Raw genomic sequence first — 22635 nt, 5'->3', positions numbered from 1 at the left:
GGCCCCAAGACCCAGATTCCCCTACCCCCAACGTGCGAGCCGTGACCCGGCCCCAGTCCACGTCACCCGCAGATATCAGCAACACCCGCGCGCGCCTTGCTCCCCAACGCCAGATCCTCCTGCACCGCGAGCAACTGCATAGTATGGGACCCACGAGGCAGTGGTTGCTAGCCCACGCTGCCCACGAGCACCGGGTGTACGTGTGGCGCCACGCTTCCGGGCAAGGGCAGGGGCACGCGCTTAATTACCAGCAAAGTGAAGGCCGTATTAATAAGAGCCCCGCAACCCCCTGCTCTTCTCTTCTTCTTCCTCCCTTCCCAGGGTACCAGGGACCCCCGCCCTGGTGGCATCTCCGTAATTTCGCCGCCTCTTCGCCGCCGCGGGGGGCGGGAGGAGGAGGCATGGGCAACGCCAGCGGCCGCGAGGAGGACGTCGCGGCCGTGGACGGCGACGGCGCCGACGTGGAGGACGGCGGCGGGGACTCGTCGGTCCGCTCGTCGGAGCGCGGCTTCCCGCCGTACGGCAGCGGGGGAGCAAACCACGTGCGGCGCGCGTGCTCGGTGGGCGTCGTCGGTGGCGGAGGCGGCGCTGGATCGCCGCCCGGGAGCCCCGGCCGCTCGCTCTCTCCGCGGATGTTCGTGCCCCAGGTCAGATCACGAGATCCCGCACCGCTGTCTCGGTTTGCTTGCTTGTTAGTTCGATTCATAGTTTGCTTTCCGATGCTTGTCTCGCTCGGGATGTGGTGGGGGGCGTTGTGGAGGTGCCCCCCTGATTTGGTTCGTTCAGATAGGGTCCAATGCGAGGAGCGGGCACGATCTGGTGGTGACTGGCATGTCTGGAATTCTGGATGTCACTCAAATTGGCTTCTGATGGATACCAAGTTACCAACCATTATGTGGATGAACTTTTTGATCTCTGAACCTATTTAGCTGCTGTGCGCGTGCATTTTCGTCAAGTTATTAGCACGATTTGGGTATGTAGTTTCCCACCTCGTAGTTTAACTAGTAGTTTCCCCTCGCAATGCACCTAAACATTTTTTTCAGCACCTACCATGAAGGCCAACTTTGTTTGGTTGTTCGTTAGCAGTGGATTTTGTTAAAACTTTTCCTTGATGATACTTAGTTAGACTGTCAGCAGTCTGTTGCTGAACAAGGAGCTTCCAGTGGACGCAAGTTGTTGATTCATTGTAGACTGTAGTAACAGAGTGATTGTTTCTAGAGTTCGCACTAGATTGTCTAAGTATCTATTAGATGGTTTAATGGTGATGTTAGAATTTAGTGTTGAGACTGGTGTTCCATGGAGCTCTGTACAACTAGTTTATTCTGCGAGCCTTTTATTCATTATATATGTCCATCAGCAATTAATTATTGCTCATGCAACATGAAGTCAGCTCTCTTGGCACATATTGACATTGATATATACCTATGATCAATGATTTAAGTATACATTAAACCTAGTTTCAGATGAGTACAGTCAATGGAATTTTTGTTCTAGTCTGGTAATCTCCAAATTTATTTTGATAGTTTAGCACGATCATGTCTTGAATTGCCAAATTCAAGTTCATAACTCCTAACTGAAAACTCAATAATGATCTGTTCAAATAGGACCTAGCCTCCTACTGCTTTCATACTATTACTGCTAAAGTTGGATTGATATTACAGTCACTGTGCTTCTCTGTTATTGTTAGAGGTCATACATTTGTTATTTCCTAAGAGATTTATGAGATCCATGCCCTTTCCGAAGCAATATTTATGTTTCATTTCCTGGGAGTTTGCTCATATTTTAATGATATTTATGTGTCTACTGGTATGCTGATATCTACTATAATGCAGCGTCACATCAAATTCTGCTCATACTTTCCCAGTTGTTTTAGTTGAATAAGTTAGCCTGAAAACACAGAGCAAGATAATTTCAGTTACCAGTCTCTGCATTTGTTGCTCATTTACGATACTCCTCATTTACGATATTCTGCCCACTGACTTATGAGCACTCGTTGGCATGCTTCATAAGTAGGAATAACACAATGTGTTGATTCCTTTTCGTCTTGATTTTTTTGAATGGTGCTGTCTGAAGTCGGAACCACATGAAGCACTGGTGGTGTATGGTTAGATACACGGAAAATAAACCATGTGAGGTTTAACTAGTTAGGGCCTCAAAGATAACTATCAATCTTATCCTGGAATGCTCACGTTAATTGTTAAAATATGATTCAAACTTCTATGAAGAAAAGAAAATGGCATTAAGCATAGGGCTTGAGAACTGCACAGTATGGTGTTTCTCCTTTGCTTGCATAAGGTATTTCAATTGCAGATTTCAAAAGCATCCTCTTTTTTATTTTTCGTGGCACAAAACTGTGTAGATAGTTACAAGAAACAGGAAAGATCAATTACATGTGGAGGGGGTGCAACTTGTGGCATTATGCATATAGGGCTTCAGAGGAAAACTAAAACGCATCCATATGAATATACATGGCAATTTATTGCTAATTGCTCCCAAAACTGTTCCAATTAATAATGGTAAAGAGCTAGCAGCATTTGTTAGGAGGCTTCAGAATAGGTCAGCATTGTTTTTCCTTTCATAATGCATTCCAAGTAAGTCCGTCTAGGTCATACTCCCTTTTTAGTGTACAGTCTGAAGTCTGAACCACAAAGATCGCAGAGCTGACACAGGAGGGGGAAATAACTACATAGACTGTAAGCAGTGAGTATAAAGTTTGGTAAAGTTTAACCTTCCATCCCCGTGATTTGCTATGTGTCTATGTGACCCTGTTTGAGGCCAGTTACATTTTCTTAGCCTTGTGACCTGTTGGATATAGGGTATGTTTATTTGCTTATCAGAAGTGTGGTTAATCTTTTGTGGTGGCTGACTGGCTATTGCCACAACTGGGGCAAACAAAATGTCTAAAATACAAGTGCTATGTCACCACGAAATTGCGGTGAATTTCTACAGCAACCAAATTTGCATAACTTAAGTATTACGCTTGTAAAAAACTTAAAAAACACACAAATCTGGCTACAGGACAGTTAATTGATTTTGTGTTGTCTTAACTATTTTGAGGGAACTGATTATTCTTTATTGGTTTTTATTTATTGGCATGCACGTTCTCAATGATAAAAGGATAGAAGCTGGACGTTTGGATATTGCAGGATGAAAATCAAATTGTTTTTTATGATACTCCTTTCAAGTTACTAATAGAGGAAAAAGGCCATCAATACAGTGATAAAATATAATGGTAAAATGTGGAGGTTTTTTATGGCCTAGGATTTGGTTCAACAACTTTCTTGTCCACCATCTTTAGTATGTACCAACCTCCTTTGTCCCCATCCCAATAGGTCCATTTTATAGACTTGTCTTAACATATATTGTGTAACCAGTCTAAGTGGGCAAAGTAGGGGCATTATCAGTATATTGATTAGGCCTGGTACTCCTGTATGGCAGACCCCTGTGCCTCCACTGCAAAGAGCTACTGATGTAACCCCAGTATTCAACCAGATATTGATGAACGAAGAAGAAGAAGAATACGATGGTCCCCCTCCAAAGGAAATTCCTGCTTTAATTGTGTGGACCCTTGGAGGGAAGAATGTATATGTTGAAGGATCATGGGATAACTGGAAATCAAGGTACAGCAATCCCTTTAACTAGGACTGTAACTTCTGAGATTGTTGTTTGTATGCATTAATCAATTTAATCAGAATTGTAATTTTAGATTCTGGCAAACTTGACCTGAGATTGTTCATATATAAATGTTGCAGAAAAGCCATGCAAAAATCTGGGAAAGATCACTCTCTTCTGCTGGTACTCCCATCTGGAGTTTACCGATACAGATTTGTTGTAGATGGAGAAAGGAGATGTCTTCCTGACCTTCCCTGTGAAACTGATGCAATGGGCAACGCGGTTAACCTTCTTGATGTTAATGTGAGTATTCTTTCAACACGTTCTTGATGTTAACCTGAGCACTTTCAGGAAAAAAAAGGAGGTACTGGGTGAAATTTTCAACACCAAGCATGGCATTGCTGTCAACAATATGCTTTTTGTTTGCCTTATCTCACAGAAGAAAGAAGAATGTAATTTTGGTCTTAGTTTTAACTCAAGCTATGCATTCCAAATAAATGTTCTATCATAAAAAAATCTTGAAGACACTATTCTTTTAGTGCTTGAACTGTGATATTCTATACGGTTTTCTGAAAGGAGTTCCACTTGGAACTTCAGTGTACTAATTTTGATGTTTAGTAGGTTTTTATATTCACCTTAATTCGTAGTAGGTTAAAAGGTTGACTGAGTCGAGAACTTCGAACATCTATATATGTGCCTATTAATGCGGTATACGAGTTTCTCGTGGCATCTTCTATTTTGAATTGTCCCTTATTATTTCTTCATTAACACACTTATCGTGCATGCAGGATTTTGTTCCTGAAAGTGTCGAGAGCGTGACAGAATTTGAGCCGCCTCCATCTCCAGACTCCAGCTATAGTTTCCAGGCACCTGAGGACAAGGACTTTGCTAAGGAGCCTCCTGCTCTACCATCCCAGCTCCATCTTGGTGTTCTTAACTCACAGAACTCAGAAGAAAGTTGCGCACGGCCGCAGCACATAGTCCTCAACCACCTCTTCATCGAGAAGGGCTGGGGTGCCCACCCGCTGGTGGCGCTCGGTCTAACCCACAGGTTCGAGTCCAAATATGTAACTGTCGTCCTGTATAAGCCCATCGAACGATAGCAAAAGTAGCCCGCACATGAAGAGTGGAAGTTAATGCTTGACAACTCACTGCGAGAGCAGCGATGAACAACGCAGAGGGTACATGCTTGTAAAAGCGGTTGAGGTTGAGGAGTATTTTTTCCGTGCCTTTGACAGCTTGCAGAACCTCCGGTTGATGTTGTACATGCTGCACTATCATGATGTTGGCCTCCTGGTTTGTTTATCCTGTCACAGGGAGCCAAGGCACCATTAGTTCCTACTACATGTCCGCCTGTTGTCATTGTTCCCTCGCCCCCCAGGGATGAAATGTGAGTATAGGTGTCACTGAAAACCGTGGAAATCCACAGAAGTTAGGTGCCAGAGATAGATCATGTGATTCCTAGATTTTTGTGTTGTTTTTGACTGGTGAAAGACGATATCGTTGTGTAATAAGATCAGAGCAGTTTACAAATGGGATACGTTGTGTTTTGTCTGGACTAGTTCTTTTGGGCCCGGAGCCAAAAATTACAGTAATTTTGTACCGGACTGAGATTTGCCCAATCATTTGCTGCAGAAGTTGAACCTGAAACAGTCGACCACGGTAAAAACGCCCGAAAAGGGTAGCGCACGGGCGTGAAGCGTCAAATCTCTCCTCGCATCACCTCGGTGTGCATTGATGCCCGCGCTCATGCCTGCCTGCCTGGCTGCGCGAGTTGAGACAAGCAGTTGGGTGAGAAAAGGGGAGGAGTAGTGCTCGCCTGCCCGGGGCATCCACGTGAGGTGATGGTGTACGGCCGGCGCGCCAATTAGCTGGCTCCGGCGGCTCCGCTACACGGAGAGCAGAGCGGTACTCCAGTTTACTGGTGCGGATCATTTTTGCCTTTGCGGTTGCAGCGGCGCTGCGCGCGCGATAGCCTGGGCGCCTGACTGAGCCGGAGCCAGTCCGTGGCTGGCCGCACGCCCTTCAATGATGCCTGTCTCGCGCACGCCGGGGCGGGCAGGCGACGCCGCCGTCTCTCTCATCTCTCATGGGCCATGGCCACTCCCTGACTGCCTGCCCTCCTCGCCTCCATCTCTTTCGCAATGATTCGGTCCAGTGTGGCGCAATCAACAACACTCTGCTACTCGATCCGTCGGCCGGGCCCCTAGCTCCCTGCCACTCCACCATTCTCTCCCTGTGCGCGCGCGTGTGGCTTGTCGATCGGCCGCCGGGCCCTACGCCGACGCCAATGCCAACGGAACCGGTCGTCGTATCCGTGGCGCCGAAACGGCGAAACTCCGCGCGTCCTCCTCCTCCGTCGGAAAGCTTGCCGCGCCATCGCTTCAACGAATGGCTGCTGGAAACTGATCGGGACCGAAGAAAGAAATTTCCTGATCCGAGCGAGACCGAGAAGCGAACGGAGGGCAGCCCGGCCTCGACGTGCGCGAGACCCTCGGCGCGAGCACGGATCGTGGAAACCCGTAGAGCCAACCGGGTTTCTACGCCGCAATTATCGTTACGGTACTGTTCCCCTCGCTCGCTTTGCTGGTGGAATGGAACCGCGGTCCGTACGTGCTCCAAGTCGTAACGCATTTAGCTATGCCACGGTCACGGCCACCGCAGAGCTAGCAAACTTTGCTATTACTACTGCTTGACCAAGCGGATTGATAACATGACGAGGAAGGAAGGGAATGGAACGGGACGGGGCGGGGAATCATCAGGCCGCTGCCCCCGGCACGTCGTTTCGCTGACCCCGGCCGTCCCCGCCGAGAGCTAGCGGACAGCGCGGGCACGGCGCCCGCAGTCGCGCCCGTGCCGCGCCCTGCCGTGACAAGCGAGACGGCAGCGAGCGAGCAACGGGGAAACATGCATCTGCAGGCTGTCGCCACACGACCGTTCCGCTGACCGGGCCGTCCCCGCCGAGCGCTAGCGGACAGCGGCAACTTCCCCCGCGGGCGCCAAGCCGCCAACGTTCCCTCGCACGCCGCGCGCGCATCCGTCTCGTCGTCCCACCCACCGCCGCCGCGGCGCAAGACGATGCGGGTAGGTGGGCGGGCGAGCGCGGGGGGAGGAGCTACTACTAGCTTGTGCGCGGCGAAGGCCGAAGGGACACGCACAGTGCCCCTGCACCGCAGCCCCGGCCGGAGGACTAGACGACGGCACGGCGACCAGCGCCTGGCGTGGCTGGCTGCGGCTCTGGCCGCTGCTGCGTTCTCGCGTGCGTGGGCGCGTAGCGCGCGGGGAAGGTGCCGCCACGTGGGGTGTCTCCTGCGGCGCAGCGCCTAGGATCCGACCTCGGAGTGATGGATGGATGGATGCGAGCCCGGCCCTTTTCTTTTCGTTCTGCATGGCTCCTTTTGCTTTCGCCCGCTGGATGGACACTCTCCCCCCTCTTGGGCCCTCAGCCCTCTTTTAAATGTGGCGCTGCCGCGCTCTGCATGCCGGCCAGTAGTTGCTGGTGGTGGCTACTGGCTACTGACTGCTGCGCTTTGTTTCTCTCCGGCCATCACAGCACATGATCAAAGATAACTTATCACCATCTTTAGCAACAGCACCGCCGCAACGGCAGCGGCTCTGGATTAGGGATGATGCTCAGTACATTAATCCGGAAAAGGGGCTGAAGTAGCATGGAAGCTATGAATCTGTTTGTTCTTGTCATTCCCGAGATGTTACTACTATCTGGAAGCAGACGGGGGTGCATGGTCGCAGATCAGGTGTAGTAAACTTGAAGCGAAAGCAAACGGAAGAAAAGATCATGCAGATCGCGCGCAGGGCTGTGCGCGCGCGCGTGCCGTTCTGGTGCGCTGGAAACTCGATCAGGATACGATCCATCGGCTGATCGGCCGATCTTTACCACGTGCCTGTGCGCAGCGAGCACCTGCCCAGACCCAGATGCTTCCCAAACAACAGCATCACTGGGACCAGGCAAGCAATTAATCCGAGCTCGCCACAGACATGATTGCGACCATTATTCCTTAATCTCCACACTGGTCTCCCTGTACTTCAGTGCATGGCCGCTTTAATTAACAACACCTCAATCTCTTGCTTGGCCTAGCGCAGCAGGCAGCAGCCCGGCAGCTGGTACTGCTGGCTGGCCACCGCACGCGGCTAGCGGCCACCGCGGCGCGCGCAGCGGGGGCGTGCGGTTCGACTCGGATACTACCCTCCCCACCACCACAGCTTTTTGTCGCCGCTGTAAGCGAAGCTCGCACGAGCTCAATCCCTGAACTGCCCTCGCGGCTGTTGCCGGAGTGGCCGGGGGAAACAGGGGTGGCGCGGTCATTGCGCGCTCCACGCGCGGACTCGGCTCCAATTATATTGCCCACGGCACGCGCCCCACACGCCGTGTCCCGCTGCTGCCGCTTGACTGAACAAACGGCTCAGCGGACGCAGAGGGCTATGCAGCCGCAGGCCGAGCCCGCCCAGCGGCGGGCGTCGCCGTCCACCTGCTCCTCCACCGCGACGAGGCGGAGCATTGGGTGTATGGCCGGCCTCCTCCGCCTCATCTCGCCGTACCACCGCAGCCACCACCGGAAGCGCCTCACCGCCAAGAACAATGCAGCGCAGGCCTCGGCGCCAACGCAGCCGCCCTCGCCGACCAAGAAGAAGGTGACCCCGCCGTCGCCAGAGTCTTCTCCGGTGAAGCCGGCGCAGCAGCCGAGGCAACAGCCTCCGGCCGCCGTCCGGCGGCGGCGGTCCTGCGACGCGCTGCGGAGCCCGACGATCGCGCCGGAGCACCGGCGCTCCAGCTGCGACAGCCCCCGGCCGCCGCCGCCGGCCATCGTGGCGCGCCTCATGGGCCTGGAGGAGTCCGCGCCGCCATCGCCCGCCGCCGCCGCCGCGGCGGCACTGCGGCCCGTCGTCCCTGCCCGCCCGCCTCCTCCGCCCCCGCCGCCGGAGACGGCCGCGGAGAAGCGGCGGAAGCTGCTGGGCGCGCTGGAGAAGTGCGACGAGGACCTCAAGACGCTGCGGCGGATCATCGCGGCCGTCCGCGCCGCCGAGATGCGCGCGGCCGCCGCGTCCGACGTCGCCCCGGCGGCGGGGACGCCGCCTCCAGGCAAGGGCCCCGCCAAGTGGATGTTCAGCCGTGACGAGCAGTCGCCGTCCCCGTCCCCGTCGCCGCCGACGCCGCAGCAGCCCAAGCTGCCGGGCGTGGAGCAGCAGCACCCCAGCCCGGACTCGGTACTGGACGCCATCAGCTCCCCGAGATTCCCATGCAGGAAGCGACCGTCTCCGTGCACGAATCTCGATGCGGGTGGCAAGGCCGGTGGCGGTAACGGCGCCGTGGCCCCCGCCGTCGGATCGAAGATCGTGAAACCCTCCCGCACCCTTGTCTTCACCGGTACGTACGCCACACCTGTCACGATACACACTTGTGTCCTCCTCCTCATTCCTCAAAGAGCACACGTACAACAGCGACGTCTACGTGTGTCATGTCAAATTCTTGACCACCATTCCTTTTTCCCGTGTCAGGCGACTACTGCAAGACCAAATCAGGCGATGGGTTGTTGCAGCTGCGCGCCGTCCATTCCCCGGTGCCGCTTGTGGCGGGCATGCCGAGGTCGGCCGGCGCGGAGAGCTGGCGGCACCACCGGCGGCGGTGGGAGCTGGAGGCCGCGGCGGCGGGGCGGGTGATCAGCCGCGCGATGGCGGACAGCGCACGGGAGGCGATGTGGGGGCCGCAGGGCGGCGACGAGGGGCGGCGGGAGCGCGCCATGGTCGCGGCCGCGCTAGAGCGCGCCATCGTGCAGGACCTGGTGGCCGACCTCCTGAGCGAGCTGCTCGCGCAGCCCGGCCGCGGGCACGGCGCCGCCGGGTGCAGGAAGAGGCTGTGCTTCTAATGTTCGGTTGCCGGCCGGGACTCTCGCGTTGGGGGTTTGTCGCGTGCGTCGCCATGTGCTTCTTGAATTTGTTGGCAGGTCAAGGTCCTGGGGTGTGACGTTACGTTGTGGGGTGTGAGTTGCTCGTAGCGCGAGAGGAATTAACTGCCGCTCCCGCGCCATGGATGGCAACCGCGGAACCGCCTCAGCTCGCCTGGCTAGCTAGCTAGCTGAGCTACCCCCACCTGAGATCGGTGAATGCCGATCGTGGTAGTATTAAAAAGAGCGGATTCGCCGCGGCGTCAGTTGTTGGTGGAGTGATGAATGGAATTAAAGCGAGTGATGGCAAGCAGCTGCCCAAGTACACACACCTGCAGGCAGTAGGTTCACTGGGATCAGTAATAAGTTGAGCTCTGATCTGATCATCAGTTCATCACATCTGAAGACCGGCAATGCCGAGTAATTGACGCCGACACCACCACCTCTTATGGATGCAAGCGGGGCGGATCGCGGCTGCCCGCCCCGCGTCCGCAGGCGCCGCAAGCTCTGACGCGGGCACTTGCGGCAGCCCGCATAGTGCCGCAAAGTATTTGCGGGCTTTGCGGCGGCCCGCGCATGTAGCCGCGACAGCGAGAAGCCATCCGCGCAAGCTGACAGAGCGTTTCGTGCGTGTTTTCTGCTGATGTTTTTTCTCCAAAATCCAAATATGTGTAACAACTATATGCTCCAGATTTTGCAACACCACACAACAAAATCCAAATATGTAGGATTGGATGATGACATCGATGATAGTGTCTCAAATGACATCGATGATAGTGTCTCAAAAGATTAAAATGGATTATACATTACGTAAGGCTTCCATTTCATAACAAGAAGTCAAGACCATTGTTCAGACAACACAGTAATCTATTAGCCCTGCACTTGGGTCCATCACATTTTCTCCTCATTTTTTTTCTCTAAATGGCTTAGCAATCCTGCTGCTGCAGCTTCTTCGATTGCAGTCTAAGAAACTACTAAAATGTCAAAAGGAACATAAAATCGTAGCCAGGTTAAAACAGAGCAGGCGATTCACTGCCAATCTTATCACTAGAATGGCATCATCTTGGAGCAGCACGAACAATCATTGCAGGTAGAACCTGCAAACATCTACCTACATTCTCAAAAAAGAACACATCATTAGTGAATTGAAGGAAAAGGTGGTTGTGCTTAATAGTAGGATCAGGCAGATAGAAATGCAAGTAAAGGATCTAGGCCATCAAAATATGCGGGTAAAGATTTTCCTAGTTTCCACTTGCTCCGGCAGCAATCTTGCTTGCAGCCAAAACAATACTAGTATAGATTTACATTCCAAACCACATATTTAAACAATCCAAAATTATGGGAAAATCTGAAAGAAAATAGAAAAGAACATGGCGGGGATATTTTCCGTCCTAGTCATAGTGTGTATTTGTGTAGAACAATAAATGATAAATCATAAAAAAATAACTACAAAAACATAGCTAGTCTTTAGCTACTGCTAAATCAACAATCCTCCTAGCTTTGTAGGGCTCTTTGTTTCATCACTGCCGCCCGGCCTGCTTGGCTGCTTCCCAGCCATCAGCTAGTAACTACTAACTAGTAAGTAAAATAAACAACACATGATTGACAAATTAGAGATGGTTACGACAGGATGAATCTCTAAAAAGAAAACTGGTGATCACAAGATGAAGCTGGCTGAACAAAATACATGAAAGCAAGGTAAAGATAGTGGCAACTCACTCGTTTAAACAGACAGCTAGGTAAAGCAAGCTTGATGAAGCCTTACTCGAAGAGATAAAGCATTAAGGGCAATTCAGTTATGGATAACATGGCTATGACAAAATCAGAAATCTGGTACAAAGAAGTTTGTAATACCATACAAAATAAGAAGTTATTCTTAATAAAAGGGCAATAAAGGGAACTGGATCGTCCAGTCACTCTTTCATCTTGGACAAAAGGCAATGCAAGGTGCAAAAATCTCAAGAATACATGATAACTCGAGGCGATTTTTAATATCTCTAACACTTATATCTTCCCCGTGAGAAGTTTATGCCTTTGATGAGTAACATCGATTGTCCCTTCTGATATACCACACAATCGTATACATGAAGATAAGTTCAAGCAGTTCCTAACGTTTCAATGTCAGAATTCCGGCGACCATTGCACATGCAGATGTACACTATTATTCTGAGAGCTATTGGTCATTCTGAGAGCTGACCTGTTATTCTCGGAGAGGACCTTGTTTGTAGCTGCAGCTCTCGTTTGTGTCGCTGGGGCCTTCCTTCCAGTTGTCCGGCATGATAATCTTCCCGGGGTTCTTCTCCCCTACATCTCAAATACCAACAAATTCAGTAGGCGAAACATCTTCACCAAATTTCAGGAAGATCTTACACTTAGGCGCACACCGTCGCAGCTGCCCTTGCCGTTGATTCAATGCTGTTCTTGCGATTGGGGTTTGAAGACTCGACGGCGACGAGAGGGGGATGAGACAAGAAGCCTCCAGATCCGCTGGCAACAAGAGTGGTGGATCCGCTAGCGACCGGCGGCGGTGCAGCGAATGGCGACTGCGGCGGCGCGGAAGTGGATGGCGGCGGCGCATGCGAGGAGTCAAGCAGATGGGGACGACGCACAGCCTCCTCGCCCTTTCGTTTTGCGGGCTCCGCGGCGCCGTTGGTCCCTGCTAGCAGGCCGCATAGCACCGCTTCACCCATGCGGGCTGAATTGAGGCGATTTGCGGGCTCGCGGCGCGGGTTTGTCCAGCGGGTTTGTGGCGAAACCCGCCCCGCTTGCATCCCTACCACCTCTACGAGCAGTAGTCTCTCCCCAGGAAGTGTAGCAGCAGTACAGTCTAGATTTTGGGATCTTCGATCTGGTTGACTATATAAGCGAATTTCTCTGAACCATGTCTCGTTTTTGCTTGAATTTTGCTCGAATTTCGGTTACTTGGCGAATGGTGGTCTGGAATTTGGAGGAGGACAGAACGCGAGTGTGAGACGATGGGCAAATGTTGCAGCCGGGTAGGAACGAGGAATGCGTGGAAGTTAGTGCGCACGCAGCGCAGGGCTAGGACGTCAGGTCAGGCCAGGCCAGGCCAGCTGATTGAAAATCCTCTGTGCCTGCACCCTGTAGCGTAGTAGGCTACAGGCTACGCGGGCTAGCCTGCTGCTGCGCAGGCCTGGCTTTCGCAATAACTTTGCGCGCTGCCCTCCGATTCAGGGACCGCCACAAAAACAGATGCTCGCAGGCAGCCGCACGCGCGCGTACGTACGTGCCACTACTCCTCGGCTACTCCCTACTACGACCCAGAGCCAGAGGAATCATGGCCCCGTTTAGATCCCAAAAACTCCCACAAAAACCAAACTTTCCATCACATCGAAATATTAAATATAGCAAATGATCCATGTATAAAATACTAAATGTAGGTAAATAAAAAACTAATTGTATAGTTTTGATGTACGTTGCGAGACGAATCTTTTGAGGATAGGACAATATATATCACAAACAAACGAAAAGTGCTACAGTGTGTTACAGTGTTTTCCCAATGCTACAGTGTTCTTTTAAGGGGAACTAAACACAGCCCATATGTATCGGCCGTGGCCAGACCAGACACAGAGACATTGTCTCGTCATCCAACCGAGAGGCGAGAGCTGCCAAGTGACGCCACTGTGCGAGCGCGTGCTAATGTGCGCAACTGTTCGACTGCTCGTTCGGTTCTGTATGCATGCTCGCGGTCAAATGATTGTTGCAAGGCACGCACAGCATGCATGGTCACAGTCTTACAGAGAAACATGGTCGCGATCGATAGGACCAAGGAACAGATAATTGTTCACGCAAAGATCAGCGAGGTGCATGGCCCGGCCGGGGCCAAACAACCATGACTCCATCTCCATGTGTGCAACTGCAAGCAAGGGTCTTCTGTTTCTTGTTCTCTCTTTGATCGACAGGGCGCTTGCATGTGGCTCCGCGACGGCAACCGCTCGCCATGTCAGAAATGCAGTTTCTCGATAAGCTCTATTTCGTGCAAATAAACTACTCCTAAACTCGCGAGTAGGCTATTACAAATCATCCTTGCCAAAAACTGTGGTTTTTGTGTACTTTTGAGCTTGGATTAGCGAAACGCGGTTCAGTGGAAAGCTAGTACTCTAGAATTCTCTACTCCCAACTCTCAAAGTCAGAAATGAACCACTGCACCCATCCTGTTCTTATTGAATGGAGTGCCTGCAGCTCACACAAGAAGGCCAGTGGTCATGTAGAACTACTTTCGTCAGCAGCAGGCTAGCAGCCACTAGCCGGTCTCGACTTTCGATCGCCACGATCCAACGGTTGAATAAAAAGAAGAGGCCAGCCATATTGCCACTATGAGCTAACCAAAGGCCCATGACACCACAGACACGTACGGTCTCTTTTGCAGCACCTGCCGATCTCGGTTATTATCTTCCTTCTAGGGTAGGGTCCTGGTCTTAGATCCTGAAGAGACGTTTGTTGATTGAAAGAAGTCATAGAGAATCAAAGAAATGGAAAAGTAAAAGGGAGGAGACATGCCGCGTCCAGCCCGGTTCAGGACTCCTCCCGAGCTAGATCCGGGCCCAGACGGAACGCAGATGAAAGACGGACGGGCAGGAGCAGGGCCCACGTCCACTTTCACAAAGGAAAGCTAGCTTCATACTACTACTAGTTAATACTAGCCATTTTTCACTGCCACAATGCCACCACTGGCCATAGGCGCCCGGAGCACCTGGACCAGCAGGTTGCACCGTGACCAGATCCCAAGCTTCCTTCATGGTGCGCCCCGAGAAGCAAATCCAAATCATCGCATGCCTTTTGCAAAGCTTAAAGCAAGCAGGCAAGCTAGCTGATCATGATGATGGCACTGACCGGCGACCGCCATGGATGACTGCTGGCATTCTGTTCCCCAAATGATCAAAGCGGAAGCTTGAAGGCCCTCGGGACGAAAAAAAAACGTTACGAGATACTAAAGACTTTCTACTCCGTGGGCCTTAATTCTTCTAGCCTGCACACTAGTTGGGCTGTAGATCTTGGGCCGCAGACCCACGGCCTATCGAATCAATTGACGCCGCAGGCTCAGGCCCACCGGCCGGCGGCGCGTCCTTAATTAAATGGAACTAGTCAGGAGCTATGCGCGCACATCGTCAAACCTATATATTTTTCGAAAGATTTTTCCTTACTCATTCGTGCGTATCTTTATATCCGTCTGATTCGATGCCCAGCCATCTCCAACCTTCTACCATCCGTCGCCGCCGCCTCCGATTATTGCTGCCGGCCGGCCGCCGCTCTGCTTTGCATGCTGCTCCAGCGCCCCCGCATATGCGCTGCTGCTTTGCTCCTGCTCACGCATGCTGCTTTCTGCTCCCTCCGCCCCAACGCACGCGTGCTGCTCGCTGCTCTCTCCGCCCCTGATGCGCGCCGCCACAGCCTATTGCTCGGCGCTCCCGCTCCCCGAAGCCGCCTGCTGCTCCCACGGCCCCGCGAGTGTCGCCGCCTGCTGCTCCCCACGCCTCGCGGCGCACCACTGCTCCGCCCAATTCCGCGCGCCCCACCACCGTCGCCGGAGGAGAAGATAGAAGAACTTATTTTCAAAAAATGTTGAACCAGATTTTGGAGAATGTTGGATCCATTTTATTTAAATGTTGAAACAAGTTCTGTAAAATGTTGATGTTTTTTTTGAAATATGTTGAATCTACTATTTTCAAATGTTGAACTATTTTTTTAAGAATGTTGAATCTAATTTTTTAAAATATTGTATCTAGATCTCTAATTTAGGTCTAATGGGCTCTAAAGTTATATTGCTTAACTATCTTGCACAAGTTATATAAGTTATATAAGAGCTCCCGCGCGCACATCCCCTCGCCCTCGCGTCCCGCGGAACCGGCGGCCCGGGCTAAGCCCTCGCGCAATCACCCTCGCGCTTGCGTCCCTTCTTCCGGAAGACGGCTGGGCGATTCGGCTACGTGTTGGCGACGTCTTTCGCTGAATCCAATGCTGGGATGGCCGCGCAAAAGGTACATTCACCGCCTCCTCTCGTCGGCGGCAGAGGGGAGCACCGAAATCCCACTTCTATACTCTTCAAAAGCTGCGCTGATGGACTGGAATTTTGTTTGCTCTTGGTGGATTCAGAAGTTAATTGTGTTGATTTATGGAAAATCGGTGTAGATTTGGTTAGAAGTTAGACGTCTCCGAACACGATCGTTTGATTGATCGATATATTGTGTTCGAATATATTTTGCTTGTTCAGAAATTTGCTTACTGAATCTGGCATGATGTATATATAGGATTGTACATTTAAAGAAGTACTAGTTAGCAGCACCGATCCTTTTTCAGTTTCAGTGCTTTTGGCTTCCATGGTATTCCTTTATGCTGCTGACCTTGTTTCAGCGTGGAAAATTAAATGCACTGCCCTTGTTTTTGAATAGGATCTGCAACTGCTCATAAAGTATGCTGGAACCCCTGTTAAATGTGTTTCAAATTCTGATACATGTTTCCATTGCCTTGGGTTGGCTTGTTGGTGTCGATGCGTTTGTTGCTTCGGTTTCAATACAAATGATCTAGTGGAGAAAAGAGATAGGTCTAACCTTAAAAAAGTATAATTGTAAGTCAGGTCCTTTTATATTGCACTGGTAAAAGTTTTGAGGAAACATTCTCTGTGCCATGACAGACTTACACATGTAACATCTTGTTCATGAATACTGTTTAGTGCAACATAAGGTATAGTCTATTCATTACAAACCTTTTGCTGCATGTGAAGGAAATGAACACACCCATGCCATAAATGAGCTACGAAATAAGTTTTTTAGGCTACTTATTTTGGATAGCCTTAGCAGAGTTATCACATGGTGTCTTGCTTATTTTCCGGGTTAGCTTTATCAAAGTTGTGTTGGGCTTGTGGCTTATATAATGGCCAAGTGCCTTCAGCATTGACACAGAACCTGTTTCCACGATTATTTGATTAGTGGGTTTGTGATGTTTTGTGATGTAGATTTACTGGTATCGACCCGCCACATTCTCTCTCTCTCTCTCTCCTCTCTCTCTCAAAAATGCTTCATTGTTGGAAAGATGCAGATAATTAAGAGAGGTGGTGGCGATCTCATAACGTTGAAAGAGAGTAAGATGACAGGCAACAATGGTGGAGAGACAATTGAGTCACTGATTGCAGGTCTCCTTCTTTCACATATTTGGATATGTATATATTGTTTAAAGATCGTAGTTGAGCTTTTCAAAGTTGTGTGGTATCATGGTCTATTTTTTTTCTAACTAGGTTATGTGGGAGAGCTTAGCCAAGAAGTTGCATCAAATTTGTCTAAAAGTGTTGTCTCAATTGCGGTGTCCGATGGTGATTATATATATGCTGTTATACTAATTCTCCTTATATATACTTGCACATCACAAGCTATAAATGATTTAAATTATGATATTGTGTAGGAAACACCGTGTTATTTACATGCTCAGGCATAGCTATAGAACAAGAGGGCTATGTTACAAGGTTTCTGACTTCAGCAAATTTAGCTAGTGCTTTAAATGGTAAAACGAAGGACCATGATAACTTGAAGGTTGGTGCTGCTAATCATCCTTCACCAATTTTGTTCACTTAAGACAAATTATGATCATTGTGCACTGTTTTCTTGCTTCATCAACATAGGTTGAAGTGCGTCATGAAGGCAATGTTGTCATAGGTTTTTTGGGAAAATGCGATTTTGATCTTGGCATTGCTGTTGTCAACATCACAACCTTCCTTAATGTTCAAGTTGTACTTCTCAACCATCTGATGGTATTTCTGCCCTATAGTAAGGTAGTAGCTGTTGGGCGTGGCATATCTGGCAAATTAATGGCCACAAGTGGGATGCTGACCCCTGATGCAAGTGGATCTGAAGATAGTGAAGATCTTATGCTATCCACTTGTAAAATCTCTGAGGTAAACTTGCACTGTGATAGGAGCCCTCATTTTAATGTGTTTATTTTCCAATATGCAGTAGGTATATCTTGGAGGCAATAAAATTGATATTTTTCTATGTAACTCTTGCTGAACATCTTTTTTTTTTGTTCAAATGCACCCGTGTTACCTGTAACTCCTTTATTTTTCCCTGCTAGGCTTGGAAAGGTGGGCCACTTTTTGATCTTAAAGGAAGCTTTGTTGGCATGAACCTTTTCTCCTCAAAGGAAAGAACCTTGTTCCTGCCAACCAGTATAATCTTTGGACGTTTGGTGCATTTTCAGTTATCCCTGAGAAGGAGTAAATTTCTTGCACAGTTAAAGAACTTGAAGGCTGTCAGGTATATTTTATATATTTCCAACTTCTTATCTATGTTTGCCCTGTGCTGGTTCCCCCTTTGAGCATATTAGGTAAGATATTTTACATGCAAAACAACTTAAAGATGTTCATGGCTTTTGCAACAATCCGAATTTTTAGCTGTTGTTGCTTTTGTTGCTTTTTTTTGGCATTTGCAGTTGCTCTGTATTTTCCGATGTTTTACCCAGATTCCACCTTTAGCAAGATAGTTTGTTTCCTATTAGCCATGTGTCGCAAGCTCGCAGCAGCCCTAGTCATAATTTATTGCTTCATTGTTAATCTGAAAGAGAGGATATGACATTTTTGTCCAGACTAACAATTAATAGAGAGTTGCATGTGATCTGATGGAGAGAAGGATGTAATTTACAAGAATTATACTGCACAGATTATAAGGCATAAGCTGCTCATTTCTTTCAGTTGCATCAAGTTTTCTGAGGAAACACTCTTTGCATGGTGGCAGACACTAAACATGCAGCAAGTTGTTTGGCTCTTAAGCGCAGTTGGGCACATCCCAAGGAACGGGTTTGATTGCATGAACTTAATAGATTAGGTGAAATCAGATGAAACAATTAGCCAGTGCCACAGTAAATCAAGTGAAACAGTTAGCTGTTGCCACATACTACAGCTAAGAAATGAGCTTATTTGTCCATTAATTAAGCGCCTACCAAGATTATCAAAGTTAATGAATTGCTTATTCTTTTGGTTTCCTGTTCGCCATCATTTTTATTTTACTGGTGTAAGGTTTGCGATTCTGACTTCCTGATCAGGGCCCACATTGACCTTTTTTTTTAAAAAAAATTGCTTCAGTGTTGAAAAAGTGCTAACTAAGAGGGGTGGTGCTGATCTCTCAAGAACCTTGAAGAATGATGAAAGAACTGATGATCTCACAAGGTTGAAGCATAATATAACTGATGATCCTGCAAGTAGCTCGAACAAGAATAAAAGAACTGATGATCTCGCAAATAGCTGGAAGAAGAATAAAAGAACTTGCTATGGTGGAGATAAGAAATTGAATTCATTGGTTTCAGGTCTGCTGATTTTTCCCTTTTTTCCAGCTTTCTTTGAAAACTCAGTTTGAATACATCATGTTTCTTTAGCTAGTTGACTTGAATCCGGATTCAAGTGATCTTTACATTTTACTTTGTAATAAATATTATCTGCTTTACTCTATTTACAGCTATAGTTTCATATTCTGGTCCTAGTCAGGTAGCATGATTATACCTTGTTTGTGGGTATGCTCGTACATATCTCTTATCTGTCACCCTGGTTGTAAAAATATTCTAATCTATGTGAACATTACTTAATGTATATATATTAGCATATGACCATATTATTCACTTGACTTTGTTGCACTACTTCACATAGACGTTCTCAATGAGGATCCATTTTGGTATCTGAACTCCATGGGTTACCCCCCGAAGATAGATATACCAAGTGGTGAGTCAATGCTAGTGGATTTTCTGGTTTCTATATGTTGCATATTTTTGCGGTGTTTTGCCACTAACTGTTAACCATTTATCTTTGAGCAGACGACTTGGTTTTGGTCAATAATTTTGAAGATACTTTCGGTGACATGTATGGTGGTGGTGTCTGGAGTGAACTTAGTGAAACAGTTGCTTCCGACATATCTCGAAATGTTGTCTCACTTGCTTCATTCTATGGTAAATTTATATTGATGTGCCATTTTACTCTTTCATATCTGTGTTATTTTCATCATAACTAAGGAGTCTTATTTGGTTCATTCTATGGTAATTTTACATTGATGATGTGCTGTTTACTCTTTCATATTTATATTTTTTCCATCACTAATGACCAAAATTTTGGCATGCAGGGGAAAAACGGATTTTTGCATGCACCGGTTTTTTTTATTGAATCGAATGGTTGTGTGACTATTTTAACTTCAGCTAGCTTGGTCTCTGATTTTGTTGTTGACAAAAAGATTGCTGAAAACTTGAGGGTTTGGTGGTACTATCTACTCTTGTGATCCTTGTTCCTTTAACGAACTGCTCAAGACTTGCTATACCATTTGCAGATTGAAGTATTGCTTCCAAATAAAGAGCACAGAGTAGGGGCACTACAGCATTATAACTTGCACTACAATGTTGCTCTTGTCAATGCCAAGGATTTCTGTGCTCCTCACCCAGCAAATATTCAAAAGCAGAAACATAATCATTCTGGTACAGTAGCAGCCATAGGGCGTTGCTTTGAATCTGGCATATTAATGGCTGCAAGAGGGAAACGAGGAGGGAAGTTAGGCAGGCTTGATGGCAAATTGCTCCAGTACACCACATGTAAAATCACTAAGGTAAAGCTCCCTATCCCCCCCCCCTCTTTTAACAGTGTTTACTAATGCATCTGCTTGACAAATGAGCACTCCATGTCACCTGACTAGGCTGGGATTGGAGGACCCCTTGTTGATTTTGACGGGAAGTTTATTGGCAATTGGCATGGACTTCTGTGGCATGGACTTGTATAGCATTAACTCTTATGGCATGAAAGGATCTTGGTTCCCATTCCTACCGTCAGATGTGATCCTTGATGTCTTGGCATATTTTAAGACAAAACCGTATGTCATGATTTCCTTTTGTATTTAAGTGATTGTCATCTAACATTTTCATTCAAGTGTCAAGGATGGGTGCATTTGGCCGTAAGCTGCTATGAGTAGTTTTGAGTCTCATTGGAGCACATAATTTCTCTGTTGTGTTCGACAGGACTGTCGCTGAAGTTGGGTTTGATGGTTATGCATCTAGTGTGCCTGAGTGGGCTATCAATGGAGATGATAGCAGTGTTCATACCAAAAGGCCTCTAGCTGAATTGGTTAGAGGAACCCGGCGGTACTCCTCAGGTCCTGGGTTCGATTCCCCGTGGGAGCGAATTTCAGGCTGAGGTTAAAAAAATCCCCTCGTTGGCCCCGGTGCCAATGCACTGGTGTGGACGGCCCAGGTCGGCCCAGGTCGGCCTGAGGACCTTTACATGGCCCAGGCAGGGTTCCCCATGGGCTACGGCCCCCAGTGTCAGGGCGGGGCCAGGGTTCGGGGATTTTCTCGGTCGGGGAAGCCGAGGCTTCTTCTAGAAAGTCAATACCGGTGGGGCGGTCTTTCCCCACCCGGCCGAGTTTTTGATAGCAGTGTTCATCCAAACAGGTATTCTGATCTTCTAATGTACCGCAACAATGTTCCGCATAATCTTTTGGGTTGCATTACATTGTCTTCAAATTGTTGTACAACAGCTGGCCTGTGCCCAAGGCAAGGTATCTCCCTCGTGTAGTTGCTGCTACATTGTGTATGCCTAACCATGGAAATCCACCCAGATGCATCCGTTCTCCCCAGATGAAAATTGTCAATGGAATCCAGTGTTGGGCCATGTAGAAGACACCAGATGTTCTTTACTCTGTTGGAGCGCTATTGCCATTTCTTAACTGGTGAACGTACCTGTTGTACCTTGTTTCTTAGGTTATCACGTTGGCTAATCATTGATAGTCTTGTAATATATATTATTGTGCGTTATGCTCTCACGGTTTTCTAGTGTTTAGTTGTGTAATATCACTTGAGTTATAGTGTCGTTCTCCAAATTGAAGGCCATACTCCAAATTGAAGTGATATTTGCGAATTAGTTGAAGTTGAGAGCAATTATTTTATTGTGCTTCCGTGAATATGATTACATTGACTCTCCATGAGAGACATTGACGGAGCTGCATGTATAAATATGTAATAGGTCGATGTAAGCTTGCAGGTGGGACGGATTATGGGCAGCCACAAAACCACAAGGCTGACGCTAAACTATCTGGCGGTTTCATTCACATTTTCTCTTGCACTTTAAATAAAGCATTTTATTGCATAGAAATCCATGAAATCGATCATAGGCCCTGTTTGGATCCATGGGTTATTTTTTAGACCACCCCCAAATAATCCCAAATAGCCCAAGAGGATTCAAACGGGAGGGCTATTTTAGAGCTATTTGGAAATAACCCATCCCAAAAAAATATCTCCTCAAGTGGTGCTATTTGGGCTATTTTTCGGCGGGGCCCACCTTATCTCCTCCCCACCGCACGGGATCCTCCCGTGAGCCTCTCCGCGCGGACGCGCGCCGTCCCGCGACTGCCCCATCCGCGCCGCCCTGCGTTGTCGCCTCCCCCCATCCGCGCGCACCCTCCCAGTGTCGCGCCACCTGCCCCAGCTGAGCCGCCTGCCCCTGCATGCGCCGCCATCTAGGGATGAAAGCAGAAACGGGAAGATCCCGTACCGACCGACACCGTATCACTTTTCTGACCGATTCCACGGATCCCGTATTAATACGGGAAATTTCCGTCAAGAATCCCGTTTATGTTTTCTTCTCAGACCCAACAAGCAAAGCTCCTAAATATTTTAGTCCGGCCCATCAACTGAGGAGCGTGGAACACATTCGCTGTTTGTCCCCCGCCTTTAGGTCTCATTTTATAGTGCACCAGCAGACACCTTTCTATGTCAGTTTCGCAAAGTGGTACTAAAGCTCTTGCGTTGCTGGCTTGCTGCCGCCCTCCACGCAAGGGGCTAATTAAGGACGCGGCCCACGATGGCCCAAGCATTCACGAAGTGACGAAGGAGCACAGAGGACAGAACAGCAGGTTTCATCAATTTTATTTCTTTTCTTTTCCTTTTTTATCTTCTTATACAATTCATTCCTTTTATTTTTTTCATGTATAAGTTATACACGGTTGTAACTACTTTGTTGAGCTAAATGTTTGAAATGGTAACATGTGGTGGTGTTTCCGTTTTGAGTTTTCGATTCCCGATCGTAACCGGCTTATTCCCGATCGAATTATTCCGTTCCCGATATCCCGTAATATCGGTTTCGTATTCCCGT

At 48.6% G+C, this 22635-nt stretch overlaps 3 protein-coding genes and 1 pseudogene across 3 annotated transcripts; 3 read left to right on the top strand and 1 right to left on the bottom strand.

Annotated features, from left to right (window-relative positions):
* Positions 1-278: 278 nt before the first annotated feature.
* On the top strand, positions 279-5166 carry LOC120652562 (SNF1-related protein kinase regulatory subunit beta-1-like). The gene is made up of 4 exons (XM_039930420.1): positions 279-647; positions 3439-3620; positions 3753-3915; positions 4401-5166. The coding sequence occupies exons 1-4, from the start codon at positions 402-404 to the stop codon at positions 4713-4715; spliced, it is 906 nt and encodes a 301-aa protein (XP_039786354.1). The 5' UTR covers positions 279-401; the 3' UTR covers positions 4716-5166.
* A 2844-nt stretch (positions 5167-8010) lies between these two features.
* LOC120652561 (serine/arginine repetitive matrix protein 1-like) lies at positions 8011-9948 on the top strand. The gene is made up of 2 exons (XM_039930419.1): positions 8011-8995; positions 9127-9948. The coding sequence occupies exons 1-2, from the start codon at positions 8053-8055 to the stop codon at positions 9492-9494; spliced, it is 1311 nt and encodes a 436-aa protein (XP_039786353.1). The 5' UTR covers positions 8011-8052; the 3' UTR covers positions 9495-9948.
* A 338-nt stretch (positions 9949-10286) lies between these two features.
* On the bottom strand, positions 10287-12202 carry LOC120648160. The gene is made up of 3 exons (XM_039924903.1): positions 11895-12202; positions 11710-11816; positions 10287-10623 (listed from the first exon to the last, which is right to left on the bottom strand). The coding sequence occupies exons 1-3, from the start codon at positions 12200-12202 to the stop codon at positions 10571-10573; spliced, it is 468 nt and encodes a 155-aa protein (XP_039780837.1). The 3' UTR covers positions 10287-10570.
* Positions 12203-15338: 3136 nt separating this feature from the next.
* On the top strand, positions 15339-21422 carry LOC120652560 (annotated as a pseudogene).
* Positions 21423-22635: the final 1213 nt, after the last annotated feature.

Source organism: Panicum virgatum, chromosome 9K (genome assembly GCF_016808335.1).
Source record: "Panicum virgatum strain AP13 chromosome 9K, P.virgatum_v5, whole genome shotgun sequence".
NCBI lineage: Eukaryota > Viridiplantae > Streptophyta > Magnoliopsida > Poales > Poaceae > Panicum > Panicum virgatum.
The sequence above is the reverse complement of the archived record's forward strand: the minus strand, read 5'-3'. Positions and strand labels throughout refer to the sequence as shown.